Raw genomic sequence first — 25,236 nt, forward strand, 5'->3', positions numbered from 1 at the left:
AAGTGTCTTTTAAAAGGGGCCAACAACAACAACGAGACAACAACAACAACAACGCGTCATTACTAGAACACTAGTCTGCCTTTACAGCCTCGCTGAGGATATTCACGATCATGCGACCGTGGTGTAGTTTGTTTATATTCTAACATTAGCATTTTACTCATGTCAATTGTTTTGCTGAACAAAATGTGCAAGTATTATGAACTTGTGTTTGCCACAGAAGTTATCTGTTTCTACAATTATCCAAAATCCGATGAAAAATCCAATTGGCTTTATGTGGCGGCAACCAGTGTGAAGCTAACTTCCAGGTTGAAAGTATGTCAGCACCACTGCAGCACTTTCTCTCTACAGTAATAACCGCTGTTACAATGGCATTGCTAGATATTGTACCTCCATGTTATATCTCCCTGTTAAATCTTTAAAAAGTCTACGTGATAGTTTTTTCTGGAAATGGAAAATTATAATGAGTCTCAGACAATGAATGTAAGACAGTCGATGTTTATCTCAATTTAAGCAAGTTGAAGTTTTCACATGTTGTAATGTGTTTTTTATAAATACATTTAAATGTTAAGTGTGATGTCATATAAATGTCAAGAGACAAGTTTCGTATGGTCACTAAACAGTGACTATCTTGGTAATATGTACAATATTTGTATAGCTTTTTATGATATTACCATGTCATACCTGATCCTATATCATATAATCATACAAAGGAATCTAGGACAAAGTAAAAGAATATTGTCATAAATGAGGGACCGTTGACCATTTAGCATCAGATGGATAGAAGGGATGAATGAATGAATAAATCAGGGAACAATGAGATTTCCATAGCAGAGGAGGAGGAGGGCATGGCTGTCTGATATATAATACATGTAGCTAGTCATTTATTTATTACCACAGAATGAGAGCCTCCTCTTCTTGGATTAAATTGCAATTTGTTGTCAGGAAGCATGTAATGAATACATATCAGATGCACACCCTCTCTCTCTCTTTTTATTCTATTACATTTTCTCTACCTCCGTCTCTCTCTTTGCAGTGCTTTTGGATTTTTTGTCTTTTTGACTCCCCCGTCTCTCCAGCTCATTTTCTCTGTTTTTCTGATGGTCTGTCATATTGATGTGAAATATTCAGCTTGGCTGTATAATGTACCCTGTTATATGTACATGTGTATGCATATGTGTGTACACATTTTTAAGGTGCGTATATACTGTGATACCTATCTGCGAGTGCTGTATGGGTCTGTCATTCTCTTGTCTCTTGATGCTGTTCATCATCAGACCACTTGCATGTGCTGTGGCCAACTGTGTGCAAACCTGTCCACTTGATTATCTACGGTTTCCGTGACATTTTTAAATCTAAAAATAAATGAATGTAAATCTCTATCTCACCTTATCACAGGCCTCTGAGGGGACGTCCTCATTTGCAGGCTGTAACGGAGTGGCCCTGGTGCGTTGGAGTGAGCAGGGGCGGACCAGGATACATTCAGACTGGCACTAGTTCTATGAGCCAACCTCGGAGGTGACAACCCATCTGGGGCTACGAAGAGAAAGAGACAAGATGGTGAAAAGACGGGGGAAAAAACATCACAGCAAAAGGAGAGAATATTCTTTGTAAAGGAGGCTGGGAGTGCCACAGAGAGACGCACGATTTACAGATACACAACCACTACAACGTCTCTCTCTCTCACACACACACAATGACCCCGCTCTCTCAACATTGCCCCTCTTTTCCAGCTGAGCATGATAGCATAGTGCTAGTGTCGGAAAATCAGTAACAACATCTTGATTCAGTATGATAGCTGTGCTCTTAACAGAAACAGTGAAGATGCGAGGAAAGACAGAATAGAAAAGAGATAAGGACAACAAATAGAAGGAGAAAATGAGAGAGTAGTAAATGACTGTAGTGTTGACTATGCGAAATAAGAGTAGGTCCTCCCATGTATAAAGTGACCCTTCAATCAAACACACTGCTCTCTTTCCACTAGAACAAGACTGATTGCTGAAGACATCTTATCCTACAGACGGCTTTTACAAACACACATGTGCGGTATATGAAAAAAAGTCTCAAAATACTCTTGGAAACTTGATACTGGTTTAGAATATTAATGTTGGTTCACCAAAATTAATCTTTACTCTAATTCAAATAAATTATTTGAGTATATACATAGAAATATTTAAACTAGAATAACTGCTTTACAGCTGTAAGCCTCTGTTAACCATTCATGTTGCAGTTTATATTCAAGTCTGTTCAAAATGTCATCGCTTAATCATTTTATTCTATTAAACATTTGTGTGAGATTGTCATAATTAGCAATTATGAAATTATCATAATTAGCAATTGCTAATTATGAACAATCCTGATATATTATATGTATACATATATATATATATATATATATATATATATATATATATATATATATAATATATATATAAGAATGGGGTGGACAAGAGGTTACAGTGAGTTTGACCTTTGACCTTCAAATATAACCAGTTCATCAGTGGTACGTAGATATTTGCACTAAATTTGAAGAAATTCAGACAAGGCATTCCCGATATATCACAAGACTGGGAGGGACGTGAGATCACAGTGACCTTGACCTTTGACCTCCAAAATATAATCAGTTCAGAATTTGACGAAATTCCATAAAGGTGTTCAAGAGATATCGTGTTCGCGAGAATGGACCGAATGTACGTCCACCCCAATGTGCCTCACATCATGCCTCTGACTCTTTATTTTCCACCAAAGTGTGTCTATGTGTGTGAGTGTGTGTGTGTGTGTGTGTGTGTCTGTCTATCTGCCTTTGTGCATTTTGGTTAAAACCCCACCAGTGACAATGTTTGCAGTTTTGTTCCTACCCATATGTCCAATTTGTGTCTGTTTTTATATAAGCTGTTGGGACAAAGGAGTGGGATAGCTTGATAGCTCGGACAACTAAGATGCAGATACAAAAAAAGAATTAACTGGAATGGATTAAAAAAAATAAAAAAAACACACAAAAGAATGTTAAAGCAAGCTTTAAGTGTTGCTTTTTGAAGTTTCTTATCAATGTCACATCAATGTGTGTGTGTGTGTGTGTGTGTGTAATTCTTCAAAACACTTGATTTCTGTCTCTGACACACACGCGCGCACACATGCACAAAACACACAGGACACACACTTTTGGTGAGCATGTGTCTCTCTCATGCTGTGTTAGCAGGTATAATATCAGAGGTGTCACTAATCGTTTTAAACTATGCACTTTTATGTTCACTTCTCTCTCTCTGCTCTCCTCCTCCTCTGCTCTTCTGTCTCTTGCTCAACTATCTTCTCTCTGTTCTTTCATAGAACAAGGACGCATCAAGACAGTTTGCCTTAAAGAAGTCTAAAGAGATGCCAGAGGCACAGAGGTAGAAAGAGAGATAGAAAGAGAGGAAACGTCTGGTATTTAAAATTTATACTTTCTTATGCCTTTGTTTTGAACTTGAACAGCAGAACTTTCCCAAGTCAGTCTTTTGTTGTTCTCTGACTGAGACGTGTGTGTGTGTGTGTGTGTGTGTGTGTGTGTGTGTGTGTGTGTGTGTATTCAACACCTTTGTTAACATTAGCTAAAGTGGTAAAATGTGTGCTGCCTGGTTACCATCATCTTCAGGCTGCTCTGATCAGCTTTGACATTTATCAGTATGCAGAATCAGCCTCCATTCTACACAATTACAAAAACACACTCACAAACACACGAACGCTGTGTAAATTAGAAATATGTGTTCAGACCATTAGGTGAAGTCAATGATGTGTGTGCGTGTGTCTGTGTTTATCACTGCAACTCACTGAATAATTGTTTGGGTTTTTTTTCTTTGGCCTAGCAAGCTATAAAACAGACTTTTTCCAGTTCATAAGAATCGCAATTAAAATCAGAGTAATGAGATAAATATGTTACAATGGTTCATTGCTTGTGTAGAGTGAGAACACATTTAAATCAGATCATACACAATTTAGTGGTGGACAAAATTGCCTTATAACAATGGAAGTAGTGACATACTCACTTAGTAAGTATGTATCTGAAGAGTGTCTGTGAAGATTTAGATTCCTAGCTAAATCAGGTGTGTACGGTGTAGTCTGATGATGGGAAGATAACCTTTACTGTGTTTTTGTGCATGTGTACCTGCTGGGGGCGTAGTAACATTGTGTGGCAGGCTCTCGACACAACCTTGTGTGTTACACCCTCTGATCCAGAAGATGTAGTTGGTGTAAGGCTGTAGATCAGTCACAGACAACCAGCTTCCTGCTGCTATACTTCCATCCAACACACCAACGCCACCTAAGAGACAGAGAGAGTCACACAAAGAGAGACATGTAAGGTCTTCGGCCGAGCATGGTGTATTTCACTAGTGAGGAGGAAGACGTTATTGTATTGCACAATTGATTGGTTTTCGTGGCACATTCATTGATTAGAGTCATTACCGCGATAGCTGAAAAAAGGCAATACATAAAAGATAATTCAACAACAGAGGGAAAACCGAATGAGTGAGGGTTCAAGAGAGGGGAATACTGACTGAGATTAACTGAGAGTGATCAAAAGAGAGAGGTCTCCATATCGAGGTTATGCAAGGATAGTCAAAGAAAAAGGATCAGAAAATTACAATATGTGAGGCTATCGAATATATTTAGATGGACACACACCCGCACACAAAAACACATATCAGTTTTGTGGGAACTGATGAAGGCAGTGTGTATCAAAGAATCAAGGGCTTGTGGGTAACTAGAGCGAAACACCATCTCTCTCTTTCTTCCACACCTCTTCCACCCTTCTCTCCACTCATTTTAATCCGTCTCTTCCTCCGTGAGGAGCAGATCAAAGTCCCTGATTCTGTGTGTGTGTCTGTGTGTGTGTGAGAGACTGACAGAGAGAGAGAGAGAAAGAGAGAAAGAGAGACTTGGTGAATATGTGTGGGTTTAAGATAATTGTGTGTTCTGCTGTTTCCCCGTGCTCCTGTTCTCATCTTGTTCAATTTTCTTCTTCCTCTTTTCTTTCCATGTCCAGTTCTCATCCGCTGTTTTGTTGTACTTCATGTCTTATGTTGTTTTTACTTGCAATACATCTATGGAAATATGTGCTTCTCATCTCTCCTCTCCCTGTATACTATTGTTTACCAATACATGGCTTTGTTCTTCCTTCCATCTTCATACCACTGTTTTGCTCTGGAATCCGACATTGTTTCCTTTCTCAAGTCACCGGCAGTATAAAACAAACCGTGTCTTTTTTACACCACTCTGGTTTGATTACTCCGCCCTTCACTTCCCTATTTCAGGCCTGACTTTCAGTTTCAGTTTGCAATGTTGGTAAAGAGTGTGTGTGCAAGTGTACACATGTGTGTATCTCCACACATATTATCCTGTTTTGCTCATCTTAAAAAATATATTTTGATTGAGATCTGAAATGTGATAGTAACACACATGTCTGTTCATTTCTTGCCTGTTAAGTGAAAACAAAATCGAAAGATTACAAACTATTACTGATTTTTGATGGATTATCTTTAACTTTTCTTGATGCTTTGACAGCACTGACCTGTGAGACCTATAGAGAAGCAGCTTTTACTGGCCAGCTCGATTTTTTATGTCCACTTTTCCTCCAGGACAGTCTGACCTGAGATAATTACATTCTAGCAACAAGACAAATGTCAAGACACACGTGTTTAGCTTAGTTATTGACCTATGAAAAATGATAGGGTATGGTGTCTTACAAAACTCCTTAATCTTATCTGATAAATCTGATAAACTTAACAGCAATGTGTATAGTGTAGAGTTGCATTTGTAGTGAAGCCACGCTGAAAATGCAACAGGTTTCGTGGGCAATTGAGGCTCTTTTTTAAGCATAATCTACATTTTGACTGTCTAGTATGCAAATAGGGCTGCGTGGTGGTGTAGGTATTGCCTCAGGTGCAGCCCGGGTTCGGTTCTGGGTTGTATGGCCCTTCTGTGTGGAGTTTGTGGGTTGTGGGTCTTCTTTCGGTATTCCGACTGCCTCCCACAGTCCAAAGTCTTGCAGCATAGGTTAATTAGGACTCTAAATTTCCTGAAGGTGTGAATGGTTGTCGATCTCTATGTAACAGCCCTGTGACAGCCTGACGACCGGCCTTCGCCAAATGTCGGCCCCCTCCCCCCACGACTCTAAATAGGATAAGCATTACATATAATGGATGGGTAGTGAGCAAATGTGATAACCAGACCCGGCGGATGGTTTGTTACACAGAACCATCTGAGCAGCTGTTTAGGGAAAGTATATTTCAAAGAAATATGTGAAGGCTGATTGGATGAACCACCTGTCAATCAAACTCTCACCAAAGTGAGTCAGAAGAAGAGAGAACATTGAGAAAAGCCTTTAATGTAATTATTTGCTCTTCTAACTGATGTTATTGCAGCATCAGGCTAACCTCTTTGGGAGCCGCGAAGAAAAAGAGAGAGACAGAGAGAGAGCGAGAGAGAGAGAGAGAGAGCGAGCATGGCTGTATGTATTACCTTTGCTCTTGTAGTACAGTGTGTAGCTGAGGTTCCCATTCGGTCTAGGTGGGGCTGTCCAGCGGGCTCGGAGTGATCGAGAACTCTGATTGGTCAGTTCCAACAGTATAGGGCCCTCTGGGGCCATCTCTAATGTACGCATCTCCACCTGATTGGAAGAAAAAAGATCAAAAAGTACACACATGTCCAAAGGCACATAAATGTTCTTCAGAACATTAATACTTTTTATTATAATTCTTACATCCATCAAACTGGTATAGAATATTAAATATCAAAATCGTTCTGAAATATTTCACTGAGTGGATTAATATGGGTGTTAAGATATAACACTTAACCAGTCTAAGTGTAAAAGTAAACTACTCTACACATCTGGCCCAAATTACTTCTGCCTCGAGTTTTCTATCCCTCTCCTGCCACGTTCCTCTGATCTTTTCACTCACTCCCCTCACACGGCGTCTTCTCCTTTTCCACATAACCCCGTTTTATTCTTCTGTCTCATTTCCTCCCGTCTCACACTCCTGTTACTCTCTCCTCTGCTGCCCTTCGCATCCTCACTTGCCACCTCATCTCTCACTTTGCTCTGACCATTTACTCTATCCTCATCATTTCACTCTTTTATCCCTAAACTCCCTCCTTTCTTCTCCTTTTCCCGTCCATCCTGTCATCTCCTCCTCTTTATCCTGTTCTTGCCCCCTCTCCCCCTCCTTCCTGTCCTCTTGTTCTGCTGTGTCAGCTGTTCTACTGGCGTTTGACTAAATATGGCATCAGTATTGGAAAAATGCCCCAAAATATGGCCTGTCGTCAGAGACATCGTTGAGTGTGGAGTGGCATTTGCTACCAAATGTCACTGTCGCCACGCCAACCTCGTTATTGAGCCGAGAGAATCGATCACCTTTATGACTCGGTGTCATAACACGCACGCACGCACGCACGCACGCACGCACGCACGCACGCACGCACGCACGCACGCACGCACGCACGCACGCACGCACTGACTCATAAAGTGTGTCTGTTTCTTGCAGTTGATCTAATCAATCTATAAATGAATTAGTGGGTTTACAAGTAAGAAGGGAACTGACCATTGGTCCCTTGCCACAGCCTCGTGCTGTACAGGCCTGCAGCCTGAGGACGTGTTGGCTCCATGCAGAAAGTTCCTCCACCACCAAGAACCTCAGGGAGGAACTGGAGTTTAAAATGAGCACTCCATCCAGCCATAGACCATAGCTGGTTATAATGCCTGCAAAAAGAACACATCTGATTATGACCTTAATATGATACAGAAGAAAAATAAAAATGGCACGAGCAAACAGTTTTCAAGCCACTGTAAAACACAAAAGACTTTAAAACAAAACATTTGTATCATGGCAAAGAAACCTCTTTGTTGTTCATTCATGTTTTAAAATCTATTAATTTTAACATGATTGTGACATTTCTTTGATGTCTTGGTCTGATAGTGTGTTCTTTTTCTGCAGTACATTTTAAAGATGTGTTTTCTGATGCTGTTGACGCTCTTTTGCCATTGGTCACTCAGACATTGGAGGACTGTGTCCAGACTATGAGGAATTCCAGTCAAAGTGAGCTCTGCTATGTTGGGATGCAGTCTGGGTCACTGCATTACAATGCAAATGAAAACGGACTTAGTGCCAGTCAATGTGTCCGAGTGTGATCCAATGAGGAAAACAACACTAAAATGGCAAATGTAACCATAGTCGTTTTGACGATAAAGGACAGTACTCCTGAACAAGCACACACACAAATGTGGGTGCAAATAGGTGAGCACTCCCCCACAGACACACAAACACACCAAAATGGGTATGCACACATGTCCATACACACATACATACACAGGCACAATAATTACATTACATTACATCCACCTAATAAAAGAAAAATGAAACAGTACGGTGCCAAATGTGCTTTCTCTTAATAAAAATGCATACAGGGGGCTCAAAAGATCAGTGCTAAGAACTAAGAGTCTATTCCGCTTTAATCATGTGTGGGTTTTATTATTGCTCAATACAGATATACACACCTATCAGGGAAATGAAGACACAAAAACCCCACGGACGCCAACTACATCTGGGAAGCTCTTAATGTGGCCAATCACATGCGTGTGAGAGTGTATGTGTGTATATGTGTGTGGACCTCGCTGTGTGCTTGTGTGTGTGTGAATAAGCCCATATCAGTATAGGTTGTAATAAAGACAGGTTGGGAAATGAAGCAGCGAATGCATAACAGGCTTATTTCCCCTCTTTGTCTGCGTGTTGCCCCGACCTAATCCCCGAGAGGATTATCCCCCACAAATCCCTGCGGAATTGGGGAGAAGGGAGGAGAGAGAGACAGAATCTTACTCCTCTGGAACCCATCACCATCATCATCATCATTGTTGCCGTCCATTTATGACAAAAAAGAGTAAATTAAAAAAAGGAGGCACTGAGCCCTTCTTTAAGCAAAAATTAAAGCTTTTTAAGCATGAGATAATCGGGTAATCATGATTAAGTGTCTCCTTACTATAAATTTCTGTCATCAGATGAGAGAAGCTTTAAGTAATTTATCCGGGCTAATATGCACACACATCACATGGTTTATGGTGCGAAATGCACTCATGTGGCATTAAGCGTAAAGCACACACGATTCACATTACACACACACACATTATGGAATTACACATACTTTAACGAGCATGGCAGTAACATTTGATAATATGTGGTGGTGCGTTGTATGTTACAGACTGTGAAATGGGGTGGGAAATCCTCAGATGGTTTTCAACCCTTAATTCATTCAAGGTTTATAAGATGTGCGTTTGTTAATATAGTCCTTACAATTCATACTTATTTATTTGTACAGAAAAACTATATTTTCAGTATAATGTGGTAGATTATGTTACTTGAAACTACTGTATTTTAGTTATTTAAAGATGTATTGAAGGTTGTACCGTTAAGTATTTTATTAAGACACATGGACATCTGAATGCTTGATGTAAGTGCTATGTAATGATATTTATACCGAGTATACATTTCATAATTTGTTTGGACAATTTCTTTCTTTGTTGTTCTTTGTTTGTAAGATAGAAGCCGTTTTTAAAAATGCATACTTTGTGCTTTTTTTTTTACATACACTTTATATTGTTCTGTTGTCCAGTTTGTACATTTCTATTAAATTGCTTGATTAAAGTTTACAGTTAAGATGAACAATTTCATACTACAAAAAAAGCTGTAGTTTTTTAAACAAGACGTGGCCCAGAGCAAGACTATTTGCAATATTTTTAGGTTTTTAAATTGTTGATGTAATACCTTTATTTCAGATAGAAGTATATTGATTGATGATGCATCACTACTAGTGCTTTCTCACTCAAACAGTATATTAAGTTAAACTCCGAAGAAACATTGATTTTATGCATTGTAATTCCCAATCTGTATTGTGCAGGAAACTCTTCTATCTACAACTTTGAGCCTCTTTACTCTCAAACAACTTTATTTTCTAGACATTTCCAAGCCAGTAGCAATATTTTAAATTCACCTACAATATATATCAAATACACCGTGTCCAAATATGTGCATGGATTTTAATTGACTGCAAGTGAATTAGATGAAGGTAAGAAGAATAGAGAACAATGAGAGGGAAAGGCGGTCACTTGTGAGTCTGTGTCCTTCCTGCCTGCAGTTCTCTATTCAGTCAAAAGGGAGCACTTTTCATCCACTTAAGGAGCTTGGTGAAGCACTGCCTTCTCACTCCCGGTCTCCGTTAGTCTCAAATTGTATGTGTTCTCTCCCCCGGTCTTTGTCTCTTCCCCTGTTCTATATGAGTCCTCTATGTCCTCCCCTTTTGTCTATCTGTTTTATGTCCATCTCTTGCACACTCTGATTCCTCTCGCTCAAAGGGTTTGAAACGTTCACCTATTTCAGACTCACATGTACGGGATACCTGTGCAATGATATAGGTCTTTATACTGTATGTGAAAGCCTGGGTTTCAGTACATACTGACAGACTGTATTCGAGCCCACAGTTCAACTAATGTTATCCTCATCACAAGTCGTGTCAATATTTCTCCCTTTCTACATGTTTTATCACTTTCCTGTATCTAAGTAAACAATTACTTAAATATGTTCAAATGGATGATTGAAAGCTTGCATGTGTTTGCGTGTATTTAGTTAAAATGTGTAATTCTAAACACTGTTGATAATTCTTTGTGTTTATTTAAATTCCCCTTACCATTCGGAGTATCAGGAGGTGTCCAGCTGACGTTGAGTGCATTTGGGGACAGAGGCGTGACCAGCGGTGCAGGGACATTCTCCGGGGTGCTCTCCTCAGTCTGAGCCTGGCTGGGAGGGCTTAAGGTACACCCACCTCCTGTGCAGGCCTGATGTGAAAACACAGTCGTGCATTAATGAGTTCATGAATGTGGCGATGCAAATCAAAAAGGTAAGAGTAAGGGACTCACAGCGAGTGTGATGGTGTAAACTGTTCCAGGGGTTAGGTCGCGGAGAGTGTGGTCTTCAAAAAGTTCTGAGCTGTTATGGACGAGCACAGGCGCTGCGCCGTCATGTGACAGGAAGATGGAATAGAACTCTAAAACGCCATTTACCTGAGAGGGATGTGACCACCTGGAGAGAAAGAGAGGCATCAGAAGAGATAGAAACAACAACATATATTTACTCAAGTACTGTACTTAAATTCAGATTTGAGGGACTTTCAATACATGTATTGCATTACCATAGTGTCAAGTCAAATTACAGGCAAAATTAATCTGAAGAAATCAAAACTACAAATTTATCCTCCAAGAAAGTTTTTTTTTCATCTTAACTAGAGTCTGATTATGATGCCTGATTAGCAGCTTGGTTATGCATTTCTACTTTCGACCATAGAACTGTTGGACATCTATTAGAAACCAATTAAAGAGCCACATTTCTGCAATGTGATGCACCAGGCCAGTGTAGTAAAAACTTTGTATTGTAAAGATAACTTTAAATTGTGGCTCATATTACCAGAACAAAATAATAAGACATTTTCACATTTATTTCAATTCTAATATGCAATTAAAAAATAACTGTCATTCTTTTTTAACACAGACAGATGTAAAATATATTGTATATTAAGATGTGGCCAGTAATGTTTGGATTTAATTGATTTGGAATGTTGAACTTTGGTAAATATTAAATTATTTTTAAGATTGTGTATATATATTGACGGTTAAAAATAGATTAAAAAAGGTTGTGCGAAATGCCAGATTGCTGTTTGTGTATGTGTGTGAGAGTTTGTGCACTCGCTCGCTCACTCACACACACACACACACACACACACACACACACACACACACACACACACACACACACACACACACACACACACACACACACACACACACACACACACACACACACACACACACACACACACACACACACACACACACACACACACGTGCTTTTATCATTGTGTTTCTTTTTGCAAATAGATGGAATCAGAATTCAGAGGGCTCTGGTTTCTTGAACACAAACCAAGCCCACACAGTTTCCTCTGTCAGATAGAGGTGTCTCCTTTTCTATATTTAGAACACGAAGGTCATCCCCAACAGAGAGAGCAAGGGAGAGGACAAAAGACAGTATTTATAAATAGAAATGTGTCGACTACCATCACTGGACTGAAATACTGCTTGTGTTTTCACGTTGTACAAAATTCAAAGCATCTGAACAACAAAACAAGTATACATTTCCTAAATAAAGGGCATTAAAACATTTATTTTTAAAAATAGTTCTGCAATTCTTACAAATTCCTGAGAGTAAACTAACCCTCCTGGAATAGTCGCTGAGGGAGGTCATTTTCCAAAGTGATGGATTCCTTTCTTGGTTCCTCCCATTAAAAGCCAGTTTTTGAATGACTGATGAGTGTGTGTTAGCACACAATTAGCCACTGTGGCTAATCTATCACATTTATTATAAGATTTATATGCTGTCGATTGACAGTGTGATGTATGTCCACTTTTGAAAAACTAAATCAAAGGGGAGTTGTAATCATCTGTAATATAATTCATATTGGTAAGGGTTTTAAAAAATCATTGTTTTTAAAAAGGTTATGAAATTACTGTGAAACAGACAAGTTCTTTTTCAGCACATTAAATTGAACCATGTACTTGAAATGCAATAGGTTAAAATTCTGCTTCCCAATCTATGACGTGACAACCTGTCTCCTGCCACTTCCCTCCCTACCATCTTTTTGTTTTTACATTGGCACTATTAAATAATTACTGACAACACATTAAAAGTATGGAAGATTGAAAAACACAGACAAGGAAAACAAACTGGAATTAAACAATTAAGATTGTTTTCGCTGGTGAAATTGACCTCCATTCTCAAGTGTCCCATCATGTTTTCGATATATTTGTCACTGTGCACACGTCTCTCTGTGTGAGTATTGTTGCAGTTGTGTCTGCGTTTTGTATGAAAGCGTTTGTGTCAGGTAGTGTTAGATGAGGTCAGGGATAAATCTGCTGATATTGTTCTGTGCGCATCCTGCAGCCTTCCTCAACCTTTCTCACAGTCTTTCACCCTCAACCCTTCTCACAGACACACACTAAATATTTCGCTCCTTTCTTTCCATTCAAACTCACAAAATACTGTATCTCTCTCTCTCTCTCTCTCTCTGTCTTCTCTCTCTCTCCCAGCTTTTCTCACAGACACAACAGAGAGGTATTGACCAAGTATGAACTCTCAACCTCTTCCTATTACCAATGTGCTAACAAGGCAATACATAGCCTTCCCACACCTAGTGAATATATAGCTGAAACACATTTTAAAGGCTTTTTAAAGACTAGAATACAAATCCCAGCATACTCTCATGGATGATATTACATAATTTCTTTTGTCTTGCTGTCAACCGTCTAAAGACTACATGCATACGTTTGTTTACTTTGTAGGAATAACAGTGATGATTTATCCCAAATAACAGGAGATGATTTGAACTAGCGTGCACGCACAAACTATTATACATTAAACTGATTAAACTAGTTCAGTTACTTCAATAATATTCGTTTATTCAAACATTGTTCCCACATATTGATTTGTCTTTCAGATTGTTGTATATTTTTGCTTTAGAGGCATATTTTCCTACAGTTCGCATTTCCTCCCATTACTTTTACACAGGGTTGATTACATTTACATAAATTCTTTATCCTTTCAAATGATTATATATGAAACATATTCATGTATGAGGCTAAACTGCTTCTACAGTACATTCCGGCATATATACTTGTGTGCAGTATGTGTAAATGTGCGCTGCTTATCCAAGATAATCGATCATTACCAAGATCATTGCATCTTAACCACACACATTCACCATTAGATACTGTGAGCCTTCATATAACTCCTTCTCCATCCTTACACTCACCTTCCGTCCATTGTTTAAGTGTGTGTGTGTGTGTGGCTCTGTGCCCTCCTGCAGTGAGTCCCACTGTAAGTGACAGTCAGGACACTAATGGCTTTCACGCAGATCGACTCTTACATACTCACACACACAAAAAACAGGAACATTTGCACATGAGCTTGATGGAAAAAGTGCAGAGATCTATCTTCCTTTGTCCCCTCCCTCTAGAGGTGGAAGGTCAAGTACAGAAGAATATTCTGCACGGTAAACACAACTGCAGAAGGTCACTGGCTCTGTCGCCCCGTCGCTCTCACTCTTTGTATTTTATACAGGACAGAACATATGAAATATAGAATGAAAAGCTAAAAAATCATTAAACCACTTTTATTCTTACCTTGTCCTTTTCAGTAATGCTGAAACAGTGAACACTCACTTTCTCTCTCTTACCTAAATGGTCTTTGCGAGTTTGCATATTAACATATGGACAACCCATGTAAACGTGTGTGTGTGTGTGTGTGTGTGTGTGAGTGAGTGAGTCTGTGTGTGTGTTCACTTACTCAACCAGAATAGTCCGTGAGTCAAGCAGGGTAAGAGTTGGTACGTGTAGGGGTCCTGGAGGAAGTTGAGAGGTCAGCATAGTAACTTGTGAACTGTTGGTGCAGCCCACTGAAGTGCATGCACTCAGTACCAAGACATGGGTGGAATAGACACCAAGACCTGAAAAACACACACATACACCAAGACAGCAGGACACAGAGAGGCATGACAATAAGTACAAACACAATGATGGCTCAGTACAATTTATGGCTGAAAACCCTTGATGTAGATCGTAGACCTAAGTTGCTCAATAACTTGTTATTGTGATGAGATTTAACCCTCATTTAACTCCAAATCCCTGAACTGTGTCTTATTTTTCCAGAATCATTCCTCAGTGTATCTCCCTCTTTCCTTTTAGCTCTGTTTCTAAATCGTTGTTTCTCTTTCAGTGTCCATCTTTGCCTCAAAACTGTTCTCCATCTGTCTCACTGTGGCAATCTCACTCTCTGTAACGCGATCTATTCTTGCACATTCTGTATAATTACAACGTCCATAATCCTTCCAATCACTGCGAACATCAGACACTCTGCATTATTAACCCAGCATGGATGATATGTGCTCTCATGCATTCATTAACTAACGAGGACACACATACACCACCGGTGGGCAGCGTGATGTTTTGCTAACCATGTGTATGTGTGTGTGTACAATCAAAATGAGTTTTAATCTATTCTGCTCATATGAAATGCCATATAGAATGACTCTCCTGTGTTTGTGAGTCTGTGTACCTGCCTGCATACTTTTTGTCAGCATATGTTCTATTGAGAGTCTTTTATGCGTGTATCTACTGAATTCATTTCCTGGTGCAGCACTGTAGTCTCAGCGGTGTGACGTGTGTTTCATACCTTCTTTAAGTCTCTTTAATGACAAAAAAAGCGTGTACAGTATGCATGTGTGCTAATGTGTAGTGTTCTTTGTCTTTCTGCTGCTTCATTTTCATGTGTCTGTGTGTGTGTGTGTGTGTGTGTGCGTGTGTGTTTAGCGCTCTTTTTCAAAGTGCCATTCCCTTGGTGAGGACTGAGATGCTCTTTCCTTTTTCAAATGCTAATCCCCCACTCCATTTTGCCTTTCTTCACTCTTCCCCTTCTCTTTACACCGAGGTCCCATCCCTCTACAGTCACATGAACACTACAACAAGCACACACTTTCTCTCTCACTCCTTTTTACCAGTGATGTTGTGTTGTCGCTCCTTCCCCCTGTAGACCATTTGGTTGTTGTGATAGAGGAAGTATGCTGAAATGCCTCCATTCGGCCTATCATTGGAACAAAAATGTTAAATGTCGTTAATATTATTATGTTAGATATTTGTCATGCTATTTTTTATGTTAAACTCTCTGTTGTGTTCAATTATGGCATCTTTATTTCAGGTGATAAAACATCTGTTATTATTATATACCATTATGTTTGATTTGATTTACTATAAAATACATTTAGTTACTTCAATGCTGTCTTATTCCCTTAAAGGAGTAGGTCAGAAATATGCATCAACATGTTGTCCATTAGTGAAGGCTTTATGACAGAATATCAGGTGTGGAAGAAGTAACCTGACACTGACCAACAACATATGTGATTTGGATGTGAGAACGGCAGGTGATGCTGTGTATTACCTTGCGGGGGGTTCCCAGGTAATATAGAGGGCTGAGGGGGAAGAGACTGCAGCTGGAGGAGAGACAACATCTGGAGCTGAAATTGGAGGAAAACCTAATTAATAGTTTTTAAGGAGTAGGTTACCATATGTATATATATATATATATATATATATATATATATACACACATACACATATATTGATGCAAGTTATACATTATGTTATCTATATTTCCAACACCTTATTTTCCCTGTTTCAATATGAACATCATACTTTAAATTGAACATTAAATTGTTAAAAGTTATTAATGTTGCGTGTTGCCCAGTGCGTGCCATATGGAACACCAGTTAACGGTGTGTTTTTTTTGTTGTCTCTGTCCCCTCTCTCTCTTTCTCTCCTTCTGGTGCTCTCACTCGTCTCTCTGACTGATGGGTTTATGTTATTTTAGTATGTTTTATACTTTAGTCTGGGCTGGAGAACTTCCCCATCCGCTATTCTTTCTCCAACCACGGGTTTGTTTTATTTGAATTTCAGTATGGTTAATATTTCCTGACAGTGAAAACTAGTTTTAGGAAGGCAAAAACGCAACACATTATCAACAATAATATATTACTATATTATAGTTATGTACCTAAAAATAAATAATGAAATACAATATTCTTATTGTCATTTTAAACAAGTTAACATTCTATAATATCAAATGCTACAGATATAAAAAATATCCATATGTTATAAAAGCCTTAATATAATTTAATTGTACATGATGCTAGAGATTAACACATATTTGGATTAATGCTCAAAACAGTGCAGAGACTAGAGAGGACACTTTATGATATTATGCTCCTTGATCAGGTGAAGAAGGTGAACAAAATGTGCTTGGCGTGTCCACGGAGAACTGAGTAGAAATGTGTCTACATGAGGTTTTGTGAGTTTGAAAAATAGTCTTTGGCAAAACAGAGTTATAAATAAGTTATTTCTCCGGTCTTCCTAACATGGTTCAGTGTCTTAACTCTGCGTTCAGTGAGAATCAATACAGTAATCTGTTTTTTTCTCCTTTTACTTCAGATTGATTTTTGCCGTCTCTGCAGTGACCCCTGCCGTCACATTATCTCCCCAACAAGGCTAGTTAGTCCAACACAGATTAATAGCGACTAACATATGAAGAAAAATCTCTCATTTCCTCTTCCACTTCGTCTTTCCTTATACATCTAATCTTCCCACCATGACCTCCCAGATAAGAAAAATGTTACTCTGTGCAATCTGCCTTTCACTCAGTTGCAATGTGCAATTCTCTTCAATCATTATTTTGTGTCTTGTCCAATCCAGCCATCTTACTTCTTCTCCCACCTTTCTCCTTTTTATTTCATTATGACTTGTCCCTCTGTCTTGTCTTCACTTTCTTCCTCTATCTTCTTAAGAGCTAAAATCCCTCAGGAGATCGGATGAGAGCTAAGTGTGTTTAGAAGTGTGTGTGTGTGTGTGCCCAGGCACAGAAATTCATAAATGAATGCAACTGGTTAGGAATGGAAAAGTTATTTCCGTGTGTGTGTGTGTGTGTGTGTGTTTATATGTGTATGTTTGTGCTTTACAGTCTTACCTTCCTCCGGGGTAGTGAGGCTCGATCTCAAATCATTATCATCACCATTGTCATTAAGAAGACTCTCAGTGCAGCCAACAGGACTACAGGCGCTTACAGTGATCATGTATCGAGTGGACGGAGTGAGACCCGGCAACACACCTGGAGAAGAGGAGAGCATGAACATGTCAGGCAGAGAGTGAGGCAGAGCAAATAGGTAGAGGGAAATTAAAAAAAAGACTCTTTAACGCTGCTCGACTTTTCCTCATATTAAGCTTTAAGTGAACTTAAGAACGCATTTTTGCAAACGTTCATATGAGTGAGTACTGTTTTAAGATGTAAACATATCCTTTAACACTCCTTTGTTCCAACTCACACCTTTAACTGTCTCCTTTTAGTGTGTGTTGGAAACTGTTGTTACTAAAGTATGCATCAATCTTCTTCAATGGTGCAATTTAAATGCTATACTTGTTTCCCTGTGCCACTGTTGCTAAGCAAACTTGTTGGGTTGGCACACAAGGAGAGTGTTCTAATTGTAAGGCTTTGGTTGTCTCTGTCTGATTCTTTTTGTCCTAGCCGTCTGCCCTCTCCACTCCTTTCTGTATTTCTTGAGTCACTCTTTTAGATCCCTCCTCTTCTCTTCCTCCCCCTTTAAACCTCCTCACCCTCTGTGTCCAGTCAACCTGTACTTGTCTTTCTTCTTTCTCTCTCTGTTACCCATGTCTTTTAATTCAATTAGGGGCCAGGGCCCACTCCGCTGCCATTACACCCTCATTTGCTTTCTGTGTTTTTTCGCCGTTGGTGTAATTCTGCAGTCAGGTGTCGAGGCCATCATAAATTAACAAGAAGCCTTATCACGGTGGACTTAATGTCTGGCAAAGAGAGCGGGAGGGAATGGGGAGCACCGAGAGAGACACTGAGAAAGACAGAGACAGAGAGCTCATCTTCATATTTGCCTGGAGACATAGCAGAGTGGATGAGAGGAGGGACGAATAGCAGCAGGGGACGCAGACATCATCATCATCATCATCATAAAAGATGAAGCGGGGAAAGATCGAAAAGTGAGCAACAGAGAGAGAGAGAGAGAGAGAGAGAAAAAGGAGCAATGCCAGGGTATGACATCATTGGGGTAGTCCTGAGTGTCTTGTTCCAAATGGAGACAGTCTCCTAAAGCTGGGGACTTGCCAAGGAGACATTAACAGGGTTGCCTGGGACAGTGTGTGTGTGTGTGTGTGTGTGTTTGTATGAAAGACAAGAAGGAAAGTGAGTGAAAACGACAGTGTGAACGTGCTTTCAGTAACCGCCAAAAGGCAGGTCTCAATAGAAGGTAAGAAACCAGCTACATTAAGTTAACTGAACAACGACTGCAAGTTAAGTTAAATTCTGTATAAATTATCCATGTTTCACATGACGTGGCTGTGATGTTTGCCTGGCTCTTACTGAGCAAAATACAGTTATTTCTGTTTTTCAGAAAATAGTTACCTCTCCTTGTATTCGGTTTGTTGGGACCTTACACGTCATTTGACAACTGGTTCAGCATCTCAACAAAATGTATATTTAATATATGTACTGCGTGTCAAGAGTATTTATACTATACTATACTTTACCTGTGAAAATTCCATTAGCCAAATACAGGGCGTTGACAGGTGGTACCTCTGGCTGATCTCTATTGTAGGCCTTCAACTCATATCTATCAATCAGCCCTCTGATGTCCCCAGTGGGTGGCACCCAGCTCACCTTGGCACTGAAGCCAGTCAAGCTCTGCACGGTGGTGGGAGGCGGGACAGAACTCGGTACTACAGAGAGAGACAGAGAGAAAGCAAGAGAGAAGCAAAATGAGTCAAGATGAGGGGAGACATTGTGGATCAAGACAAGAAAAGAGATGCATGGATGTAAGCGGCAGAATAACTAAATAACTCAACCAGATACTACCATTAAACTAACCAATACATAATAAAGCAAGTAAGAGGATCAAAGACAAAAGAAGGAAAGAAAGAATGTAGGCCAGGCAGAACAAATGTCAAAAGAAAGATATATCAAATATAAGCAAAAAGGGAACAGAATTAAGAGAAAAGGCAAAACAACAGGTCGAGAGCACATAAGGTTAAAGTAAAAGCATCCCCCATCTCTCAGTGTTTTAATAGGCCCAGTAAATCATACCTCACCATTAGCATAAATAGTATTTATGAGAGTAGTAACTTTTTCAGCACTGATTTAATACAGGCAGCCATTCATTCTGGGCTATATTTCACAGCAATCAGCCTCCCTCCTTCTCGGTAGCACTCCCCTTCTTTCTCTCTCTGACACTCTCAGTAGTTCAGGATGGTCCAGCTCCTTCCCCCCTCCCTCCCACTCTGTCCATCTCACAGCCTAACAACCACTTTCATTTTCTGTTTCTATCCATCTTTACATCTTCCTTTGCATATGTCCCTGTTTCAGCTCCCTTTTTCCTTTCCTAACTTTTTTACCTTTCTACTTTATTTCAGCTATTCTTACGTCTTCTTGTTTTTCTCACGTTGCTGTTCAACCCCCCTCCCCCCTCCCATTTTATAGACTTCCCCTCTCCTCCCTCCTTTCCCTTTCAGACCTTGTCCTCCATCCTCCTCCTCCTCCTCTTCCTTCAGTTCTTAATGTTTTTAGCACTTCCTTCCTCACTCTCCTTCATTCCTCTCTCTGGTCATAGAATGGTATACTGAGACTTACCAGTGTATCGTTCGCTACTAACGAGCAGCTTTATATTACACAAGGGACCACACAGGCCATTCTGGGTTAACAGCCTTTTACTGGGATGCCCTTTATAGAGGCTTTATCAATCTCTCATACCGTCAGGCACATGCAATATAACTGGCTTTGGATGAGTCTCACATATTGTACAACATAGTCGTGGCTTTACATCCAAAACCTCTTAGAACAAAGGGAAACCCTAGAGAACAATGTCAACAGGAGGGACTACTTACTAAGCCTGCATTTTGGCCTTAGTCAAATAAGATGTTGTATGTGTACAGCTTGAAAAGCCCTCTAAGGCACATTTTTGATTTTAGGCTAATTAATTTGACTTAAATAGTCAGTGACTTATTTCCGAGAAGCTTATAAGCACATCTCTGGTAAACACAACATTTAAAGTAGTGCTTTTGCGTGATTAGTTTTAGAGAAACTCAGTTTTACATATCTGTTGATTTAAATTAACTAATTAGTTAATCAACAAAATCATAGCAGTATTCCAAGTATCGAGAACAGCCCTAATATTTACTCCTTGTCGAACATACCAAAAGACATCAAGTAAAGATGTGTCAGTTGCAGTGCAGATTAAAATCAAACATTTGTTCGTCAACTTGCAAATTACAAAGCTGATATCATCATATCAGTCTGCAATATTGGTCTGATAATACATAAATGCACCAACTCCTGTTGATGTTTTACCTTTGCTGCAGCTGCGTACTCTTTGCCAGGGTCCCGCTGCCCAACCTCCTGCAGCCAAGGCCACAAACCTATACAAGTACTCTTGAACGGTGTACAAGGGTTTGGGAGGCACATGGGACAGGGGAGAAGCAGATTCCTTACATTAAAACAAAAGCTATATGCACAAAAAAATCCTACATGTTTTAAAATCACCTAAAATCAATATCATGACTTCATTGTCACATTTACCTCGCTAATAAACAATGTTATCAAAATACACCTGTGCAAGAATATTCATACATTGGAGCATTTGTTAATTATTTACCGGACAATAAACAGGAAATCATGGATTATGACGAGTAATATTCATTTGATTGATAATTATGTGACATATTAAATAGATGATAATACTTCCAAGTATTTGTTTAAAAGAGATATTTCTGAGGGAACCTCCCTGTCAGTATGTTTCCTTCTGATAAATACTAGTCAATAGTAGCCCAACATGACAAATCATACAACATACGCCAAGCGAAAAACTTTTATACATTTATAATTCTTAATATTAACTGTCTTTAAGTAATAAGCTTGATTGCTGTTTCCAGATTGACTTTGGTGCTCCTTTGATTAAATGTCATAATTTAATTGACTGTTGCAACATACTCTGGAGTATCAATGCCCTGTTCTTTTTATTGTTTCTTCAAAACATTGCATTGACAGTGTGTCAAGAGTTCCACGCTTTCTTTTTAGGTGAGTGCTGTGAGTGGTTAGTTTACTAGTGTACTAAATATACACTGTGCATCGTTACCAGTGAAAGGCTGGAGGCTATGATCTGTGGCTTGTGTCTTCCTCCCACTATACACCAACACTGAATCGTTTCCTCTGCAGTTGTACCGTCTTTCACTGGTGGGACAGCCGTCTAAGTAGACTCTAACAGAACGGCGAGAGGCAACTGAGAGATTAACACTTTGACTGACAGGAGGGTTTGTTTCATCACTTCGTATGGTAAGACCCCTTATGCAACCTCCTAGCCCTGTGAAGGAGGAAAGGAGAAGAGAAAGGAGAAGAGAAAGGAGAGGAAAAGAAAAGGAAAAAAAACAGGAGAAAGCGAAGGAGAGTGTGAGAAGAGTACATCTTTCTGAAACCTTTGGGAAATACATGTCTCTATTTTACATTTGATATTGTTTGAATAAGCACTATCATTCCATGCATTTAAACTTATATAAAAGTGTACCAGTATAACCACTGTGACTCCTGGTTGGTACATTTAATGCAGCTCTGGCCAGGTAGTGCCGTGGGCAAGTTACAGTCAAGGCAAACAAAACCTGCAAGTACCTATACTCTCACTTGTTTAACCCCATAGAAGAAAAAACAAAAACAAGCAACTTGCATGTTTGACCAGTTAAGCTGCATTACCTGTGTATACTGCATCAATAACAATACAAGTAAACACTTATTTTGAGCATTGAGATGTAAAAGTACTGATACTACTTTCTCACCGTGTTTGTGACTTTGGCTGTCCAGAGCAGGATGTATAAGCTCCATGGGCACGCCCCCCAGGTATAATGGCGAATCAACTCTCAGCCTCACTGCCTCTCCTGCCCCCCTCGTCTCCTCTGCCCAGTCATTGACTGCTGCAGAAATGAGCGAGCCACGTTTTGCCAATGAAAGCGGTTTCCAGTCTCCATCGCAGTAGCTAAGCCCCACCCACATGCTGAGTTCAGTCACGTGACCTTCAGCGGCAAGAATAAACGACAGGAGGCCGGCTTCCAGCTCCACCTACAAATAACCAATACACCAATAAACAACAAACATTGCATTTTTTAAGTTTTATTCTCAGTATTTAAACGCTACTCTGAAATGAGTCTGTGCTCCTTACCAGCATATAGTCCTCAGTTTGTGTGTTGTATGTAAAGAGTAAAAGTGCATTGAGCTGGTCTGTTCTGAAATCCATATGAATGTCAAAGTCCTGTCCTCCACTGAATACATCTTTGACCATCTCCAAGAAACCTGAAAGAAGAACATGCCATTTTATTATTAGGCAAGGGCTAAAGAACAAAAACAACTAATTTTGCTATATTGGAGATTGTCTGTATACCTTACCAAACATAAAGTTTGAGTCACATTTAAAAGGTGTTACATGGTTATGTTTTTCATATATTTATACAGCCAAATAAAAGGATGAGCACGCCCTTTTACAAAGCAATAATGGAAACAAATGTACACTGATGAACCTGATCTTTCACAGAGACCAAATAACTTATCATCATCATATTTATCAACATGAAACAATAACCTCATTATCTATACCATGGGCAGCAAGCATCTTTATTAAGATATTCAGTGTTGAGAGTGCATTAGGGACTAAACATCCACTGGAAGTTGTATCTGAACAGAGCTTGTTCTTGAAAAAAAGTCCCTCAATAGAACTTTTCTCAATGCAAATAGTCTGTCACATGTTGTCATGTTTTATAATCTCAGTATGATTTATTGATATTGGACAACCATTTTCCTCCAAAAAAAGGAGACAAAATAAACTGGGCTGTAAATATCTGTAAGCTTTAATGACCCAAAGTATATATTCTGCTTGCCCTCACCTGACACTGCTTGCCATTATGAATCCAAATGTAATGTATTCAGGGTCATATTTCCTCATCACACACTTTGGAGCTTTTACTGGTGTAGGGTTGTCTCCCACATCACTTTGTGTCACTGCATCCGAGTGAACGTTGGCTAGCTAGCAGTGACAAAACACATTTGTCTACCTGATGGACAAATTATGTTTGACCTGGTGATATACATTTCGATATAAAAACTAGCTACAAATTATGCAATCGAGCCATTTGGCAGTACCTCACCGGCCACTAGAATGCGTTCTGAGGCCCACCAGTGGGCCCCACCCCAGTAGTTGGGAATAGCAGCTCTAATGTGCACCATCATTTTCCTCTTAATTTACATACATAATTAAATAAAAATCATCATAAATATTTATATAATTAACAAAGGATCCTACCATGACCCAGAAAATGGGCTCCTTCCACAGTTTGAATAGGGCATCCCTCCCAGCTATCATACACTGCCACCTTCTTTGTGGCTTTTGCCCAGTCGAGAGATTTCCATTCTTCTGACGGGCTGTCAGTCATCTTAAAACTCAAGTCTCTGAGGCAACCAGAGAAACGCTGTTGCACTAGCCGAGCATCACCTGGTGAGACAGACAAGAATTAATACCACAACTGTCAATTGAAAATCACTCCATGCTGCCAAAGTTAAAAGTTAAGAGTTCAAGTTGTCAGTGTGAATTGACATCCAGTGCTTATCATACAAATGGCCAGGAGTGCCTGAATATGAGAATGATGACAAATTCTATGAAGACAGGCAGCTCGCTGGTACTGTCTATTTGTAGTGAGACTGGACCTCACCCAGTAGACTTCAAAAGGTTTATATCCTTTTCCATATTATACTTAAGGAGGAGAGAAAATGCCTATGTAATCCAGCGCAGTAGCACTAACCTACCTGAGAGTGAGTGGAGATCAATAGGCAAAACACCATATCCTCCTTGGAGAATTAATAACGTACATTAAAAGAAATGAAAAAGCCAAGCCAGGTTTAGAGACCCATAATGTATATAATCTATTGGTATCTATTTAAATGTTAGAAATGATAAACCAAATCACAAAATAATAATTAAAGAGAGTAGGTGACAATGGACTTACCTGAGTCCTCCCTTAGCAAAGTCAAGTCTTCCGGCAACCCTCCAATGAACATCCCTGTGTTCTCTCCAATGATGGTGCTGCCGCTGGAAGCGGACGCACTTCCTAGTGATGGTGGTTGTGGTGTTGTAAAAAAGAAATTAGTGCATTTAGAGAACAAAAAGGGATACAATGAATGACAATATAATAGAGAGGAAGTAGAGAGAAAGATTAAGTGAGTGAAGGGCTATGCTCATGCAATTTCTGTCCAGATTTACCCTGAAAGAAGAACAATTTAATTCTAAAACATATTTGAGAAGAACTGAGGAACACACGTTTTTTACTTTGAGTGCCTCTGTGTGTGTGAAGCAGTATTTTTCTTATCAGATACAGAGTGCCTGGGATTAACCTGACTAATACCTCCATGCAGAGCTGGGGGATTTACATACATAGAAACACACATACATATATACAAGCTATTCATATCCAAGCATAGGTGCACATCCTTGTGTGTATGTACAAGAAAAAATGCATTTATA

General features: G+C 39.5%; 1 protein-coding gene across 1 annotated transcript in view; it reads right to left on the minus strand.

The window, feature by feature from the left end:
- ush2a (Usher syndrome 2A (autosomal recessive, mild)) overlaps positions 1-25,236 on the minus strand; it is a 191,946-nt gene that overhangs the window by 89,975 nt on the left and 76,735 nt on the right. The window contains 17 exon segments of the mRNA XM_034527265.1: positions 1,386-1,533; positions 4,139-4,294; positions 6,493-6,640; positions 7,572-7,729; positions 10,705-10,852; positions 10,934-11,096; positions 14,409-14,568; positions 15,616-15,701; positions 16,056-16,131; positions 17,634-17,774; positions 19,220-19,408; positions 21,033-21,113; positions 21,817-22,041; positions 22,508-22,787; positions 22,888-23,018; positions 24,022-24,210; positions 24,722-24,823. Coding sequence (XP_034383156.1) covers positions 1,386-1,533; positions 4,139-4,294; positions 6,493-6,640; positions 7,572-7,729; positions 10,705-10,852; positions 10,934-11,096; positions 14,409-14,568; positions 15,616-15,701; positions 16,056-16,131; positions 17,634-17,774; positions 19,220-19,408; positions 21,033-21,113; positions 21,817-22,041; positions 22,508-22,787; positions 22,888-23,018; positions 24,022-24,210; positions 24,722-24,823 — 2,581 coding nt within the window.

This window comes from Cyclopterus lumpus, chromosome 3 (assembly GCF_009769545.1).
Source record: "Cyclopterus lumpus isolate fCycLum1 chromosome 3, fCycLum1.pri, whole genome shotgun sequence".
NCBI lineage: Eukaryota > Metazoa > Chordata > Actinopteri > Perciformes > Cyclopteridae > Cyclopterus > Cyclopterus lumpus.